The sequence below is a fragment of the Nipponia nippon genome, unplaced genomic scaffold (genome assembly GCF_047370975.1).
Source record: "Nipponia nippon isolate SJK-2023a ecotype South Korea unplaced genomic scaffold, ASM4737097v1 scaffold_28, whole genome shotgun sequence".
In the NCBI taxonomy this organism is placed as follows: domain Eukaryota; kingdom Metazoa; phylum Chordata; class Aves; order Pelecaniformes; family Threskiornithidae; genus Nipponia; species Nipponia nippon.
The window spans coordinates 3,216,621-3,229,631 of record NW_028262345.1 but is presented as its reverse complement, the minus strand read 5'-3'; the positions used below and the strand labels follow the sequence as shown (position 1 = coordinate 3,229,631).

The following is a 13,011-nucleotide window of genomic DNA, read 5'->3' as shown; positions in this document are numbered from 1 at the left end:
CGCTGCCCCCGCCCCGCCGCGACGCGCAGGCGCCGCCCGCCCCTCGCGCCGCTCGGCGCCCGGCGCAGGCGCGCGGGAGGCCGCCGGCCCGGCCGCTTCCGGGAAGCGGGCGGGCGCCGCGCGGGGATTGGCCGCGGCCCGCGGCCGCGCGCGATTGGCCGGTTCGAAGGGGCCGGCGGCGGCGGGATGGCGGCGGCGGCGGCGGCGGGGGAGCTGTCGCGCGCCCTGGAGGGGTGGCGGTTGCGTGACGTCGGCCGAGGTGCGGGGCGGTGCGGGCGGGGGGCGAGGGGCGCGTACCCCGCCGCGGGCACGGGGTGAGCGTGACGTCACCCTCGGGGCACCGACCTCTGGGGCGGCCGGCGACCCTCCCTTGGTCGCGTGCCGGGTTCGAAGCGTTACCCGGGGGAAACGCGCGCCGCGGCCGAGCTTCGCGCCCGGCGCTTATAAACGCTTATAAGCGCTTATAAACGCTTTCATTCTGCCAGTCTGGGCGAACGCCGTCTGGGATCTGGATTTCACCGAGGCGGAACCGCTGGATCCCCGGGTCGCGGAGGCGATCGCGGGAGAGGGGCTCGATGCCTTCACCGGGCTTCACCGGGCGCTGTCGCCCTTCGCTGGGGAGGACCGGGAGAGCAGAGAGGTGAGGCCAGTTCTGCTTCGCGCAGGTACGGGTCCTGTGCCTTCCTCTTCTCCAAGCCTGCCCTGCCTCGGAATTTATAAAAAATTTCAATTTATAAAAGAGTTTCAGACTGCACCGAACAATTCTTGTCACGTCTGCCAGGATGCTTCAGAGGGAAGCTATTCCCAAGTTTAGAAAACATCTTTATAACGTAATATAACATAACGTAATAATATAACACGATATGACGCAACACAATATAATACAATATAATAGAAAATAAATTATTGGAGAATCACAGGATGGTTTGGGTTGGAAGGGACCTTAAAGATCACCTGGTCCCAACCCCCTGCCATGGCAGGGTCCCACCAGACCAGGCTGCTCCAAGCCCCATCCAGCCTGGCCTTGAACACTTCTAGGGATGGGGCATCCCCCGCTGCTCTGGGCAACCGGTTCCAGTGCCTCACCACCCTCATGCTGAAGAATTTCTTCCTTATATCTAATCTAAATCTACCCTCTTTCAGTTTAAAGCCATTACTTCTTGTCCTGTCACTATGCGCCCTTGTAAAAAGTCCATCTCCAGCGTACATATGGTATTATATACTATCACGTAATTATTAAAACATATTTTAAAGAATATATAATGTATATAGGAGGTTGTTTGCAGCAGCAACTGTTAAAACGTGAATTGTATCTACTGGTAGGGAGCTATGTTATTACAGAATTTCTCACCGTTACTCGTATATTTCACCTCAGAATATCTGGACCTTGTTTGCTGAAAACAACTTCTCCCATAACGCTCTCGTGGCTGTGTTGCATCACTTTGTCCAAGCGGGCCAGCATAAAAGAGCTAATGCACAGCAGAGGGTTTACGCTCTTCATGCGGCTGGGTTGTACTTCTTACTGCTGGAAATCCCAGGTGAGCGAAGGGATGTGCCTCTCGACTGTTGGATAAAACATTGTTTGGGCAAAATCAGCTTTCTCTCATTTATAAGAATTCCAGGTGGAACAAGTGATGGCTTTTTAACTGTTCGCTTGATGTCCCTGAAATCCTCAGGGATCAAACTGAGCCATGGTGTTGAGTGCTGAACAGCTGTTACGGTCTGATAGCAGCTTGGTCTCCTGCCACAAAGTGGCTTGATGGTCTCAGTCCGGGTCTGCATTGCCATGCGTCTTCTTAGTAGTTCTGTGACAAGGTCGACAGAGGAGTCTGCGTGGTACGCAGAGCTGGAACCACACATATCCCTCTGGTTTGACAATAATACACATAAAAAAGGCAGAAGCTTATTCCTGTTCCTGCTCTGTAGCTAGAGAGGGTTTCACTGTGCAGTGCTTTTGGACAGGTTCATTTGTGAAAACAAAAGTATTTGTTTAAAATAACCAGCAGCTGGAGTTTTCTGGCAGGTTGATTCACAGCAGTATCCTGTGGTATTCAAGGCTAACACGTACTCTGCTTCAGTTTTGCTGATCTTTGTCGTGCAGCATGTTACCAGCTAGAAGGGGTCAATCACCTGGTGGTCCTACTGGAAAATGTCATCGCTGATGACATGTCATCCTGATGCAGTCTGGCTTTGTTCAAACAATTCTTTCTTCTCCTGAACTTTCTTACTCCTTGCCTTTGTCCTGGCCACCTATCTGGCTGTCAAAGCAAAGGGAGAGATGGTCAGATGATTTGATGCTCCCTCTGTATTTTGGCTGTAAGATGGCTGATGTTGTCTTTTCTGTGCAGGCAGCGTAGCTAACCAGCTGTTCCATCAAGTGATGTTTGATAAGTGTCTTCACACCCTGACAAAATGTTGGCCTCAAGAACCAGATCTGATGAGGAAAAGAAAGAAGATGCACGCTCAAAGCTCTCAGACCAATGGAAGAAGAAATAGAAAGAAAGGAAGACCGTGCAGGAATGGCAATGTAAGATGTTTGTATAATCTCTTCAGATATAAATCTCTATTAATAAGCAAACTGTTGGCAAGCTATTTCACTTCTAGGTCAGTGTGATATTCTTCCTCTTTTCCACCCTTTTTTTAGGTCTTAACCTTTTATTCAGCAGTTCAGCTCCGCTTTTGATCCTCTATCTATTATTAGGAATTTCAGAGATCTGATGATTCAACATTAGCTGCAGTTTCCTGGCTGCTGACTAATAGAAAAAATACAGCTTATTTGTCTGTGGCATATTGTTAGAAAGCTCAGTCGCAGAAGGAGAAACTAATTTATATCAGCTTCTTCAAGAGACCTTCAAGTTAGTATGCGACCAGCTTCCAAATGACATTTGAGTTTCCTTCCCAACTTACTGATGGGAAGTTAAGGACTAAATCATAGAATCACAGAATCATAGAATAGTTTGGGTTGGAAGGGACCTTTAAAGGCCATCTAGTCCAACCCCCCTGCAATGAGCAGGGACATCTTCAACTAGACCAGGTTGTTCAGAGCCCCATGCAACCTGGCCTTGAATATTTCCAGGGGTGGGGCATCTACCACCTCTCTGGACAACCTGCGCCAGTGTTTCACCATCCTCATTGTAAAAAAATTCTTACTTGTATCTAGTCTAAATCTACCCTCTTTTAGTTTAAAACCATTGACACCACTTGTCACCAGTCTCCATCTGGACATTGAGCCGTTCACCGCTACCATCTGGATGCGACCATCCAACCAATTCCTCATCCACCAAACACTCCGCCCATCAAATCCATATCTTTCCAATTTAGAGAGAAGGATGTTGTGGGGGACCGTGTCAAAGGCCTTACAGAAGTCCAGATAGACAACATCCGTAGCTCTTCCCTTGTCCACTGATGTAGTCACTCCATCACAGAAGGCCACTAGGTTGGTCAGGCAGGACTTGCCCTTGGTGAAGCCATGCTGGCTGTCTCGAATCACCTCCCTGTCCTCCATGTGCCTTAGCATAGCTTCTAGGAGGATCTGTTCCATGATTCAGGGTCCTGACTTGACTCTTGAGCCCCTCCTTCCTCGCCTGTCCCTTCTGAACAGCCTGTAGCCATCGATAGCCACACTCCAGATGCTTTGGTTAGCTGTACTCAGCTGCTCATTCTAACATTTATATGTTTGGGTTTTTTTAACAGAATTGAGGCTTATGCATCAGAAATCCTGAGAGAACGTTGGTGCCCCAGGTGCCACAAGTTCATGACAAGCAAGGGAAGAACGGCGTAGGCACAATGGGAATTACTTGAGATGAATCTCGAAGTGTCAGAGTAGAATTCAGATAATTGTCTTCAGTTCTGATGGACTTTCTCCTTCAAAATGAGAATAGGCTGTGTTGGAGCCTTCTTTTTTTCTATCCAACTTTCCTCTTTCTGTCTGTTGTTTGGTTTTTTACCACTGTTAAGTGCATTAATTAATCTGAAAGAAAAGATTTAGAATTTTGGATGTTAAATCATGTAGGATCTAGCCTGAGAACTGTGTGAAGCACCGAAATGTGCAAAAGAGATCAGCCAGTGCTGTGGGACAGGAAGGCGCTCTTTCTCTTTTCTACCAATATAGAGAGAAGAGATATTGGAAGAGGAGGAGGAGGAGGAAGAGGATTGTGAAAATGTTTACTTTTCAACGGACGATCTTCTTCAAGTTCGCAACTCAATCTTCCTTCTTTTGAAAAACTTCTTAAGACTTCTGCTGAAGTTCTCCCTAAAAGAAAAGCCTCATTGTGTGCAGAACTGCCTGCAGGTAATAAGATTCAACTGAAGGAACCTTATGTCCCCTAACAGAAACTTTTGGTGGATGCAGAGCACTCCATAGCCATGGGAGTGATGGCAGCCCTGCCTTTCATAAACTGGTCCCGATTAAACTGTCCTCAGTGTAAATCTGGGAGCGGCGTGCTTGCTCCATGTCTGTTTCTTATGCTTAGCACATGCTGGCTAGTGCCAGCCAGGCAGTTCGTGGTTTGCTCTGAGGTGCTTACCCCTCCCCGTACCCGTGGGGAAGACGCATGGCATTGAGCCTCTGGGCTTTGGGGTCTGCTTGTTCTGCTTCAAGGGAGGTACTGTGGTTGGAAAGTTAGACTCAAGTTCTCTGTGGTCTGACATCCAAGCAGACCTGCACGTCTTCCCCTCATGTGAATTAGCTAAGCTTGGCTGTGTTTCCTTGCAGATCTTTGTTGAAATGACAAACTTTGAGCCAGCGGTACACGAGTTCGAGTTTTCAGCAGCAATGTGAGCAAATAATTCTTAAGGTTTATACGGTGCTTTGAACAAGTAAAGCACTCAATGCTTGTGTTGTTATTATTCTGTTTATATGAAAATGAAAGCGGTGATTTCTTTCACTGAAGGTAATTAGAACGTGTTCCACCTAGATAACAGTAAACAACATTTAGTGAATATTGAATGTTTTCCAGTCAATGAGCATGTTTAGTTGTAACAGTTGCAGCAAATGTTTCTCTGATGAGAGGTGAAGACATCTCTTTGCCTTCTTTTGCTTAGGAGCGTTAATGAAGCCAAGTACGTTCCCGAGCTGGCCTATCATGGACTGCGATTACTCTGTTCCCCTCTACATGGAACGGAAGATAAGGTAAAAGTTGGACAAAATCTTTAAAATTCTCACTGCTGTATTGAAAAGGAGAAGTTGTTTCTTTCCTTCTCCGCGTGTCATTTTCGCTCGCATGTTTTTTACTTATTACATTAGTGTGTGTGTGCATGTCTTTGCTGGGTCAGAGGCAAGATGCTTTCTTCCACCCCAGTCCTTATTTACTTTGACTTGTATGATGATGCGTTTCATGATCACTGAATTCTGTACTCTAAGACTGTTGCGGCAAATGAATCAAAAACAGATAGCTACAGTGGCATTAGATCTCTGTCTTAAAAAAGAGAATTCCAGGTTACTGCCTTTGCCTGGAATTTTCTTGGTTTCCTGCTAGGTGGAGCTCCAGCACTGCTTGGTAGCATTGGGTTGTGCAGCAGTGAAGCATGATGGGGAAGTGCTATGCGCAGATGATGGTAAGCAGGGCTGATTCTCATTCAGAGAATATTCTGTCATCATGGAACATCCAGTTTTACCAGAAATGTGTCTGCAGCTTTACCTTTTTATTTTGTTAAATTGTCAAGCACACTGTGTCATCTCCCACTTATCTGTGTGCTGCTCCTGTGGATGGGGCTTTTGAACTCTGGGTGTGACCGTGCTGCTGTGTCTGCGAGTCTCTGTAAACCCATCTGAACTAGTTCCCAGCTAGCAAGCCAGGGTATTAGCAGCTGTCTTGTCAGGAAAGCCTGGAGCTTAGTACACACTAACCTGGCATATACCTGAGTGTCTGCCCAGCTTTGGCAGCCTTAGACCTGTGTGTTTCAACCTCCTCGGTTTCTCAGTGCAGCACAGGCTTTTCAGAATTGTTGACATTTTTGGTATCAGCAAGATGCAGTAGCTCCCCTTCTCAGACCTGCCTCATCTTCCCTGCCTCTCCTGTTTGACTGCCCAGTGAATGTCAGGATAATGAGGCACGCTGTGGTCCCAAAAGTGTGGAGAGGAGGGAGCTCCAAAAGTTGAAGTGCACACGGCAGTAAAAATATGCACTTAGTTTAAGACGTCTTCTGTGCAAAAACCAACTAATTTCTTCAGATTCCAAATGTCTGGTGAATTGAAGTCCACTGCTTTGGAGGGGATGTGTTGATGTTGTCAGGAAGCCCTTGTTAGGCCTTGTATGAGAGCATCACAGCTACAAAAGATGTTGTGTGTATTAATGGGTTGTCTTTGAATTATTTTGCTGGGATTCATATTTTGACAGGTGCTATTGTTTGGATCTAAGCTTGTTTGGTTCAGAATTATTCATAAACCTGGTCAGAATGCTTATCCACGGGCTCCAGTTGTTACTGAAATGAACCTGAAAATAACCTTTTCTTTCCAGATTCTTCGTAGTGTCTTCCAGCGAATCCTCAATGTCATTCTTATGCTGGAAAGTGGTACGGGTTCCAGACGCTCAGTCCTTGCAATCACATCAACTGTGATCAGTGCCAGGAATCAGGCTATAAAATTCATCAGGTGAAGTACAGAGCTCTGGCACTACCCTTCCTGGGTATGTCTGCTCTTTCTTCTGGCATGCCTTCGCTTTACTGTTTAGTTGATAAAAGGATGAGACAAACTGGCACTGACTTTGAAGCTGTTTGTGCAAATGAGGTTTAATTAAAATGTCTGTAATGGGAATTTACTGAACTTGCTGGTGGAGGGGAAAGAAGGTTCTGTTTGACAGAAAAGTGGCAGTGAGTGTAAGGGACCTACCTTCTGTATTTTGCTTTGTGTCAGTTTTTCAGGTTTTGTAGTTTACTACAAAGTATTGTAAAGAAGATAAAAGATTAATAGGGAGCTCGCTTCTCCTTAGTTCTTTGCTTTCTCCTGCTTAAAGATCTGTTTTGCCTGTTTATTACTCACCGGGTGCAGGGATCCGTGTTGTTGGAAAGTGTGGTTTGTGCAGGGATCCCCAGACAACATATACTAAGCAGACTGAGAATGAAGAAGCTTTTCATATTGTCCTTCTACTTGTAGAAAGGTATTGGAAGAAATGTTTTCTGCCTGCAAAGCCAGGTTAATGTAGAAAGTAAGTAGGTCTGTTCTCTGACCAGATCCTGTTGCCCTAGCTCTCGTGATTCCAGAACGCACACTTTTCTTGACTTTTGAAGTGCAATCCAAAAGGAATGTCCTTGACTTTATTTTTGCTCTGTTTATAAAACCAGCCTTATTAAAATTTGCTTCTTTTTATTCTGTGCAGTTCTGTAGTAGATGAGCTGAAAGAAGTTGTTTTTCCTGTTCTTCGAATATTACTGCAACATATCTGTACCAAGGTATGCTAAGCTTTCTTCCATCTTAAGCTGAAGAACTCATGCGTGAATACATTGCAGTATCTGTCATAGTTAGGAAATCCATTTTCACAGCGTTTTGTAAGGAATGAAAAGATTTTAATCATTTGCAAATTTCTTGACAGCCTGATTGCATTTTCTGTTGATCTTTATCGGAGTTTTCAGACATCTTAAAAATAGTGTCACACTCTAGGAGAATACTGAGGGTGAACGCTTCCCCCCTCATTCACAATTCATTGTACCCTACTTTTGACTTTTCCGAAATTTGCAGTTGCTTTTGCCACTGTTTTGGTAGAGGAAAATGAGGATTATGAGAGATCTTTGCCTAGCTAACTATCTGAAGACTGGCACGTATAAATACTGCCTCTGGATTTAATCTAAGCTCCACTTTTGCCTTGGGGAATTTGCTGTGTGACTGTGGGTGAGTGCTGAAGTAACGACCAAGGAAGCTGTGATTGTTGTCCCAGTCGTTGCCGAATGTGACTGTATCTCCTCATTAAATAAAAAATATTTCTCTTAAGCCCTAAAATGCCATTCTGGCTTCTACAGCAGAGCGTCAAAATATCACACCATGCGATTGCCCTTGTTTTTCAGGTCCCAGATAAGGCCGATTATCGCACATATGCTGCACAGGCCTTGGTGAATTTGCTGAATAAACTCCCTTGTATAGAGTTTGCCAACTTCATCGCTTGGCTTTATAAATACTCACACAACACGAAAGTAAGTACATCTCTTTGATGTTCGGATACAGCGGTATTTTGAAGATGAAGGGTCCAATATCAGTACTGAATAGCATTGTTGTTATTGCTAGTACCTAAAAGCGGGTAAACGGAGTAGGCAATGCTTCTGTCTTTGCTTATGTTATCAGAGCATCATGTGTGCTTTTTCTTCCGAACAGATTGCCTACAGAGTGTTTGCTCTTGATGTAGCGTTAGCTTTGTTGGATGTGCCAGAGAGGAACTCGGACAGCTCCTTGTCCCTGGATCATCAGAAGTTTCTAAAGCATAAGTTTTTAGTACAGGTCATGGTGTTTGGCCGGTGTTCGGACAAAGCACCCGTGGTCCGTAGCAAAGCTTTAAGCAGTTTTGCCCACTGTCTTGAAATGAAAGCTGCTGCTACCTTGGAGAGTATACAGGACTTATTACAAAGCTGTAAGTATTATGGATAAATTAGTGAAAATATTTCTTGAACATTCTGGGGAATAATTACTGGGAGACAGGAGAACTAGTCGTCAGGAACTTAAAAATATGCACATAGTGTCCTTATGTATTGTGTCATAATGAGAAGTAATAGATGAGTCTTGTTACTCATGAAGCCTTATATTTGGAAAGCATTTATTCTCATATATCAGTCCTAAATAGATTCCTCCATGAGATACCTTTGAAGGATATTTACAGATGACTGAAATTGCTCATTGAAAAAAAAAAAAATTGATTCTTGCCTGACAGTTGATTAAATCTTGAGTTGCCTTTTGCTTCTGCTAAGTTGTTTTGTTCGTGATTGGCATTCTGGACTCCCTCAGGTGTGGTAAAGGCCAGATGGCACAATTCAGAAGTATGCACATAGCATCCTACGGTTAGATTACTTGCCTGAAAAAATTTGGAATGACAGAATATCTGGAATTAAAATACTTCATTTAATTTCTTTTTTTATTTCTTTTTGGCAGCCTCTGACCATACAGTCTTGGAAGCAAACACAAACACTGCGAGTTTGATAGTCACTGCAGAAGGTATAGAGTCATTCTCTTATAGTAAGTCTCAGGCTTTTCTTGGCATGCCATTTTCTAAAAATATGCATATCTGTAAAACCTAGGGCATGCGTGAGGCTCTCTATTTGACTGTGCACCATCTTGCTGGGTGAACATATGCCTTTTTTTATTCTTAAACTTTTAACTTTTCTTTCAGCTATGTCCAACCATCCACTGAAGACCTTACCGACTTTCAAAACTATTGAGTTGACGGACAGCAGTGATACTACTGTGCTTGATGGTATGTCAAAATTATACTAGCCTTTTCAGATAACTCTTCAAAACCTTAATTGAAATTAGACTTTCTGAAGTGTATTCATTGTCCATTTTTCAAAGAAAGTGGACAGAGCTTTCTGTAGAGCTGTTAAAAAACACTTATGGGTGATGAAGGGGGTGGAAGTGCCAGCCATAAAGAAATACTATTTCCACTCAAGTCTGAAAAATACATTTAATCTTGAAATACTGGCATTCATGTGTACTAATATGGTGGCAACACTTGTTGAAAAGCAGGTAATTTATCCTTTCCAAAAAGGATGGTAATTGACGTGGGATATAATACTTGTAACTCCATAAATTTAAGGGTAATTAAATCCCTTGCTCCAGTGCACAAAAAACTAATATATTTTTCCTACATAAAACACAGCACCTTTGACTAGCACTGTTATGTAGGGAAGAATTCACTTCTCTGCAGTATCGAGTATTGGCTGGAGTTGAAAGCAAAGTGTCAGGTTAAATGGACTGATGCAGAATGGCAAGCAGCTAGTTCTAATTTGTTGATAGCATGAAATCAGCATGTAAGTTGGCTTTTGTGGCCACGATGTTCCTTCTTTGAATCTCTTCCTTTCTTTTCCTCTTCCACGTAAAAGCTTTTCTTCCTAACCTTTAGGCCTCTGCCAGTATCTTTGCTCTCAGTTCGTGCAGTTCACCTCTCTTGAACTGCTGACAATTCAATTCTCTGCTTAGTTCACATCCCGCATTTGTGTCTTTGTTACACATCTCATGCTGCTCTTCACATGGGATCTCTCTCCCTATCTCCACGAGCCAGCCTCCAATCTTCTCCATTGAAAGCTTTCTTTTAAAACATTTCGCTGATAAATTTTGTTAATCTGCCCTCTCAGATAGAAATGTCCTCCAGGCCACTTAAGGTATTGTGTCTTCCCTGCTCAGTTGCAGACTCTTTGTGGCAGAGGACGCCTGGTTTTGTATCTGATACCCAGCTGAGCATACACTTGGCACTTGGCAAAACAAATTAAGAAAAGGATTGGATGAAAAAGGACTGTCTGGAGCTCAAGAGGATAGCTGAAATACAGGGCTCTCCAAGTCAGTCAAGGTGCATTAGTAAAGCTGTCTGGCACACGCTTGCATTTGGCTTATGCCTGTGCTAATTTTGCACTTCTGTGAAGACCAAACAGCTCATATTTTAGAAGCAAAATAAATCTTAGCTGAGGATAGTCAGAACGTGCTAAATGCGCAAGGGCAAAGATAAGAAGGGTAGGGATAATCTGCAGGGTGAAGTACGTGCTGCAGAATTACCACTGCCCAACAGTATACAAACATAATGTTCCCTTGGTACTTCTCAGCCATTTAGAACTCAGGTTTTTTGTTTGGTTGGTGGTTTGTTGTTTTGTTTGGGTTTTTTTTCTCTCTTTTCTGTGTCACTGTGAGTGAAACCGATGTCAGTTGGCAAAGTGTGATTATTTTAGCAGATTTGGTCACCTTCACAAGAGCTGGACTATTTTAATGGCAAAATCTTGCAAGAAAAAGGTTCTGTGCTTTTTCTGTCAAGCTGTTCTCAGGAGGAAGATACAATTGAAGTTAGCTGCCCGTTAAGAAAGCGCAGATCAAAGTCCCTTTGCTTCCTTTGGTAAAAATTTATTTTCAAACTACTTTTGATTAGTTCCCTGTGACTAATCCTATTTCTTAATGGCAACAGAGTGGATCTCCACATGAATCTCTCTAAGTAACTGATCTCTGAATTTGGCATATATTTGGGAAATCTTACTTAATGCTGTAAGAAATCTAACGCACAGCAATAAATAGAAACCTTAAAAGCAACGGTAAAATGCTTGAAATCAGTATTGCCAGCTTGTCAATAGTCCATTTGAATGATTCAAAAGGTGAGAAATAATTGATTGTGGCTCTGTGTATTCAGTTGTGTGTCATTTAATAAACTATCATCTCGATTATGTATTTTTCTTGAGAACGTGCAGAAATAAGTATGAATATGGCTATGAAAGTAAAATTTGAGGCCTAGCATGACATTCAGGGAGGGGAAATGTGTTCTGGTTTCCTTGTAGGCTCTTGGCTTCTTCTTTGCAGCTGCCATTCTGCAGCCTCAAGGAATTCAGTCAGTTCATATGTGGAGTCATCTCTCCTGTAAAACGACAGCAGTTCATATATTAATACTTTGTACCGTGTGGAGCTCTGAGGCATAACTCACAAAAGGTTGTAGGCATTTTAAGCTCTCAGCATGCAAGTCTGTTAACCTATCTTGGGTCTGCATTGCATCATTTGTCTGTGGTCTGCCCTCAACATGCTTTTCCCACAGATGACAGGGTTACCTGTGCTATGGGCTTTTGTTAGAACGGTGCATGATTCATCTGATGAGCTTTCAAACCGTGAAGGTAGCCTAGCATCTTTTATGTAGAAAAATAAATAGGTCAGAAATTGCCGATTTTTTTTTTTCTTTTTGCTGCGTGTATGGAATGATTTGGTATGTCACTTTCTTTTGTGATAGTCCAAGGTATATTTTCAAATGAAAGAACTTGGGAAAAATGGTTGGTTTGGTTTTTTTCCCCTCTGGCTTATACCTCATTCTGAATTATTCTGGGTGGTTTTTTGTTGTGCTTTGTTCAGTCCTCCTCTCTTGCCCTCTGAAAGTCTCGGGCAACAAATTGTCATGTTCAGAGCTGTATTCCGCCTTGCTGCTGCACAGTGTTCAGTGTTTTAGTGCTGCTAAATGGTGGTGTGGGTAATTCCTTTTTATCGCGGTTTTGGATAGGAAAAGAAGTCATGGCCGTGCTGAGACTGAGAGCTGGGGATGAGAAAACCAATGTGAGGAAATCTGCTCTCCAGGTACGGTGGTTTTTGCATGTTTCCCTGTTCTCAGTGATTACCCAGAATGCTGTTAAAATAAATAATTAGGCCATAGTACTGTAGCGAACTGCATGTGACTTTGCCCACCCGTAGCTTCGTGCTATTCCTGCAGAGTGCCTACAGGCCTTAAAAAGGTCTTGTTTACTAGTTCCTGATAAGTAAATAATGCAAGGATGATGATGGAAAATTTTTCTAGTACTCTTGCTGGCATTCTCTTATTCCGTCTTTTAGAAAGAGAGGCTCTTTTCAAATGTCAATAGGCATTTCAATTAAGCGACTTCCTTATAAACTGAAGCATATTAGCTGCTTAGTTTGTTTTGACCTTGTTAACAAAGAGATTAGGTTATATCCAGCCTCTTTTTGAGGTATGCATTGCTTTGCTTGTTGCTTAATTTTTTTGATGAAGTCATTAGCTTTTAAAGAGATACACTTCAATGAAAATTTCATCGTTTTAAAAAATATTGCGTCTGCTGTTGACTGCCTTCCTCTGTTAGTCCTCTTCAGCCCAACTCTTCCCCCTCAGTTCACAGGCTGATTTGAGCTTCTCAAGTTAAGGCTTTACAATTGTCTTGTTCTGATGCTTTTTGATTAAAAAAAAAAAAAATCCCCTCTTCCTTATTACCAGGTAAAAGACATGGTTCATACAAGAGACACATTATTTTCAAGGGGAAATTGTGACATTCACTCTATCCAAATGCTGTTATAAAAACGGAATGACTGAAAAGATACTTTCTGTTTCATTCTACATCTCTGGTTGTGCCCAA

General features: G+C 43.3%; 1 protein-coding gene across 2 annotated transcripts in view; it reads left to right on the top strand.

The window, feature by feature from the left end:
• Positions 1-125: 125 nt before the first annotated feature.
• NCAPD3 (non-SMC condensin II complex subunit D3) overlaps positions 126-13,011 on the top strand; it is a 30,121-nt gene continuing 17,235 nt past the window's right edge. Inside the window, exons 1-14 of one of the 2 annotated variants that reach the window (XM_087763322.1) lie at positions 126-259; positions 486-640; positions 1,376-1,538; positions 2,349-2,527; positions 4,112-4,291; positions 4,715-4,776; positions 5,044-5,131; positions 6,459-6,592; positions 7,317-7,389; positions 7,999-8,124; positions 8,303-8,555; positions 9,071-9,133; positions 9,309-9,392; positions 12,153-12,226. In XM_087763322.1, the coding sequence (XP_087619448.1) occupies positions 187-259; positions 486-640; positions 1,376-1,538; positions 2,349-2,527; positions 4,112-4,291; positions 4,715-4,776; positions 5,044-5,131; positions 6,459-6,592; positions 7,317-7,389; positions 7,999-8,124; positions 8,303-8,555; positions 9,071-9,133; positions 9,309-9,392; positions 12,153-12,226 (1,707 nt within the window). In that variant the 5' untranslated portion in view covers positions 126-186. Of the gene's footprint in view, positions 260-485; positions 641-1,375; positions 1,539-2,348; positions 2,528-4,111; positions 4,292-4,714; positions 4,777-5,043; positions 5,132-6,458; positions 6,593-7,316; positions 7,390-7,998; positions 8,125-8,302; positions 8,556-9,070; positions 9,155-9,308; positions 9,393-12,152; positions 12,227-13,011 lie in introns of both variants that reach the window. The other variant, XM_087763321.1, reaches the window with a different exon arrangement.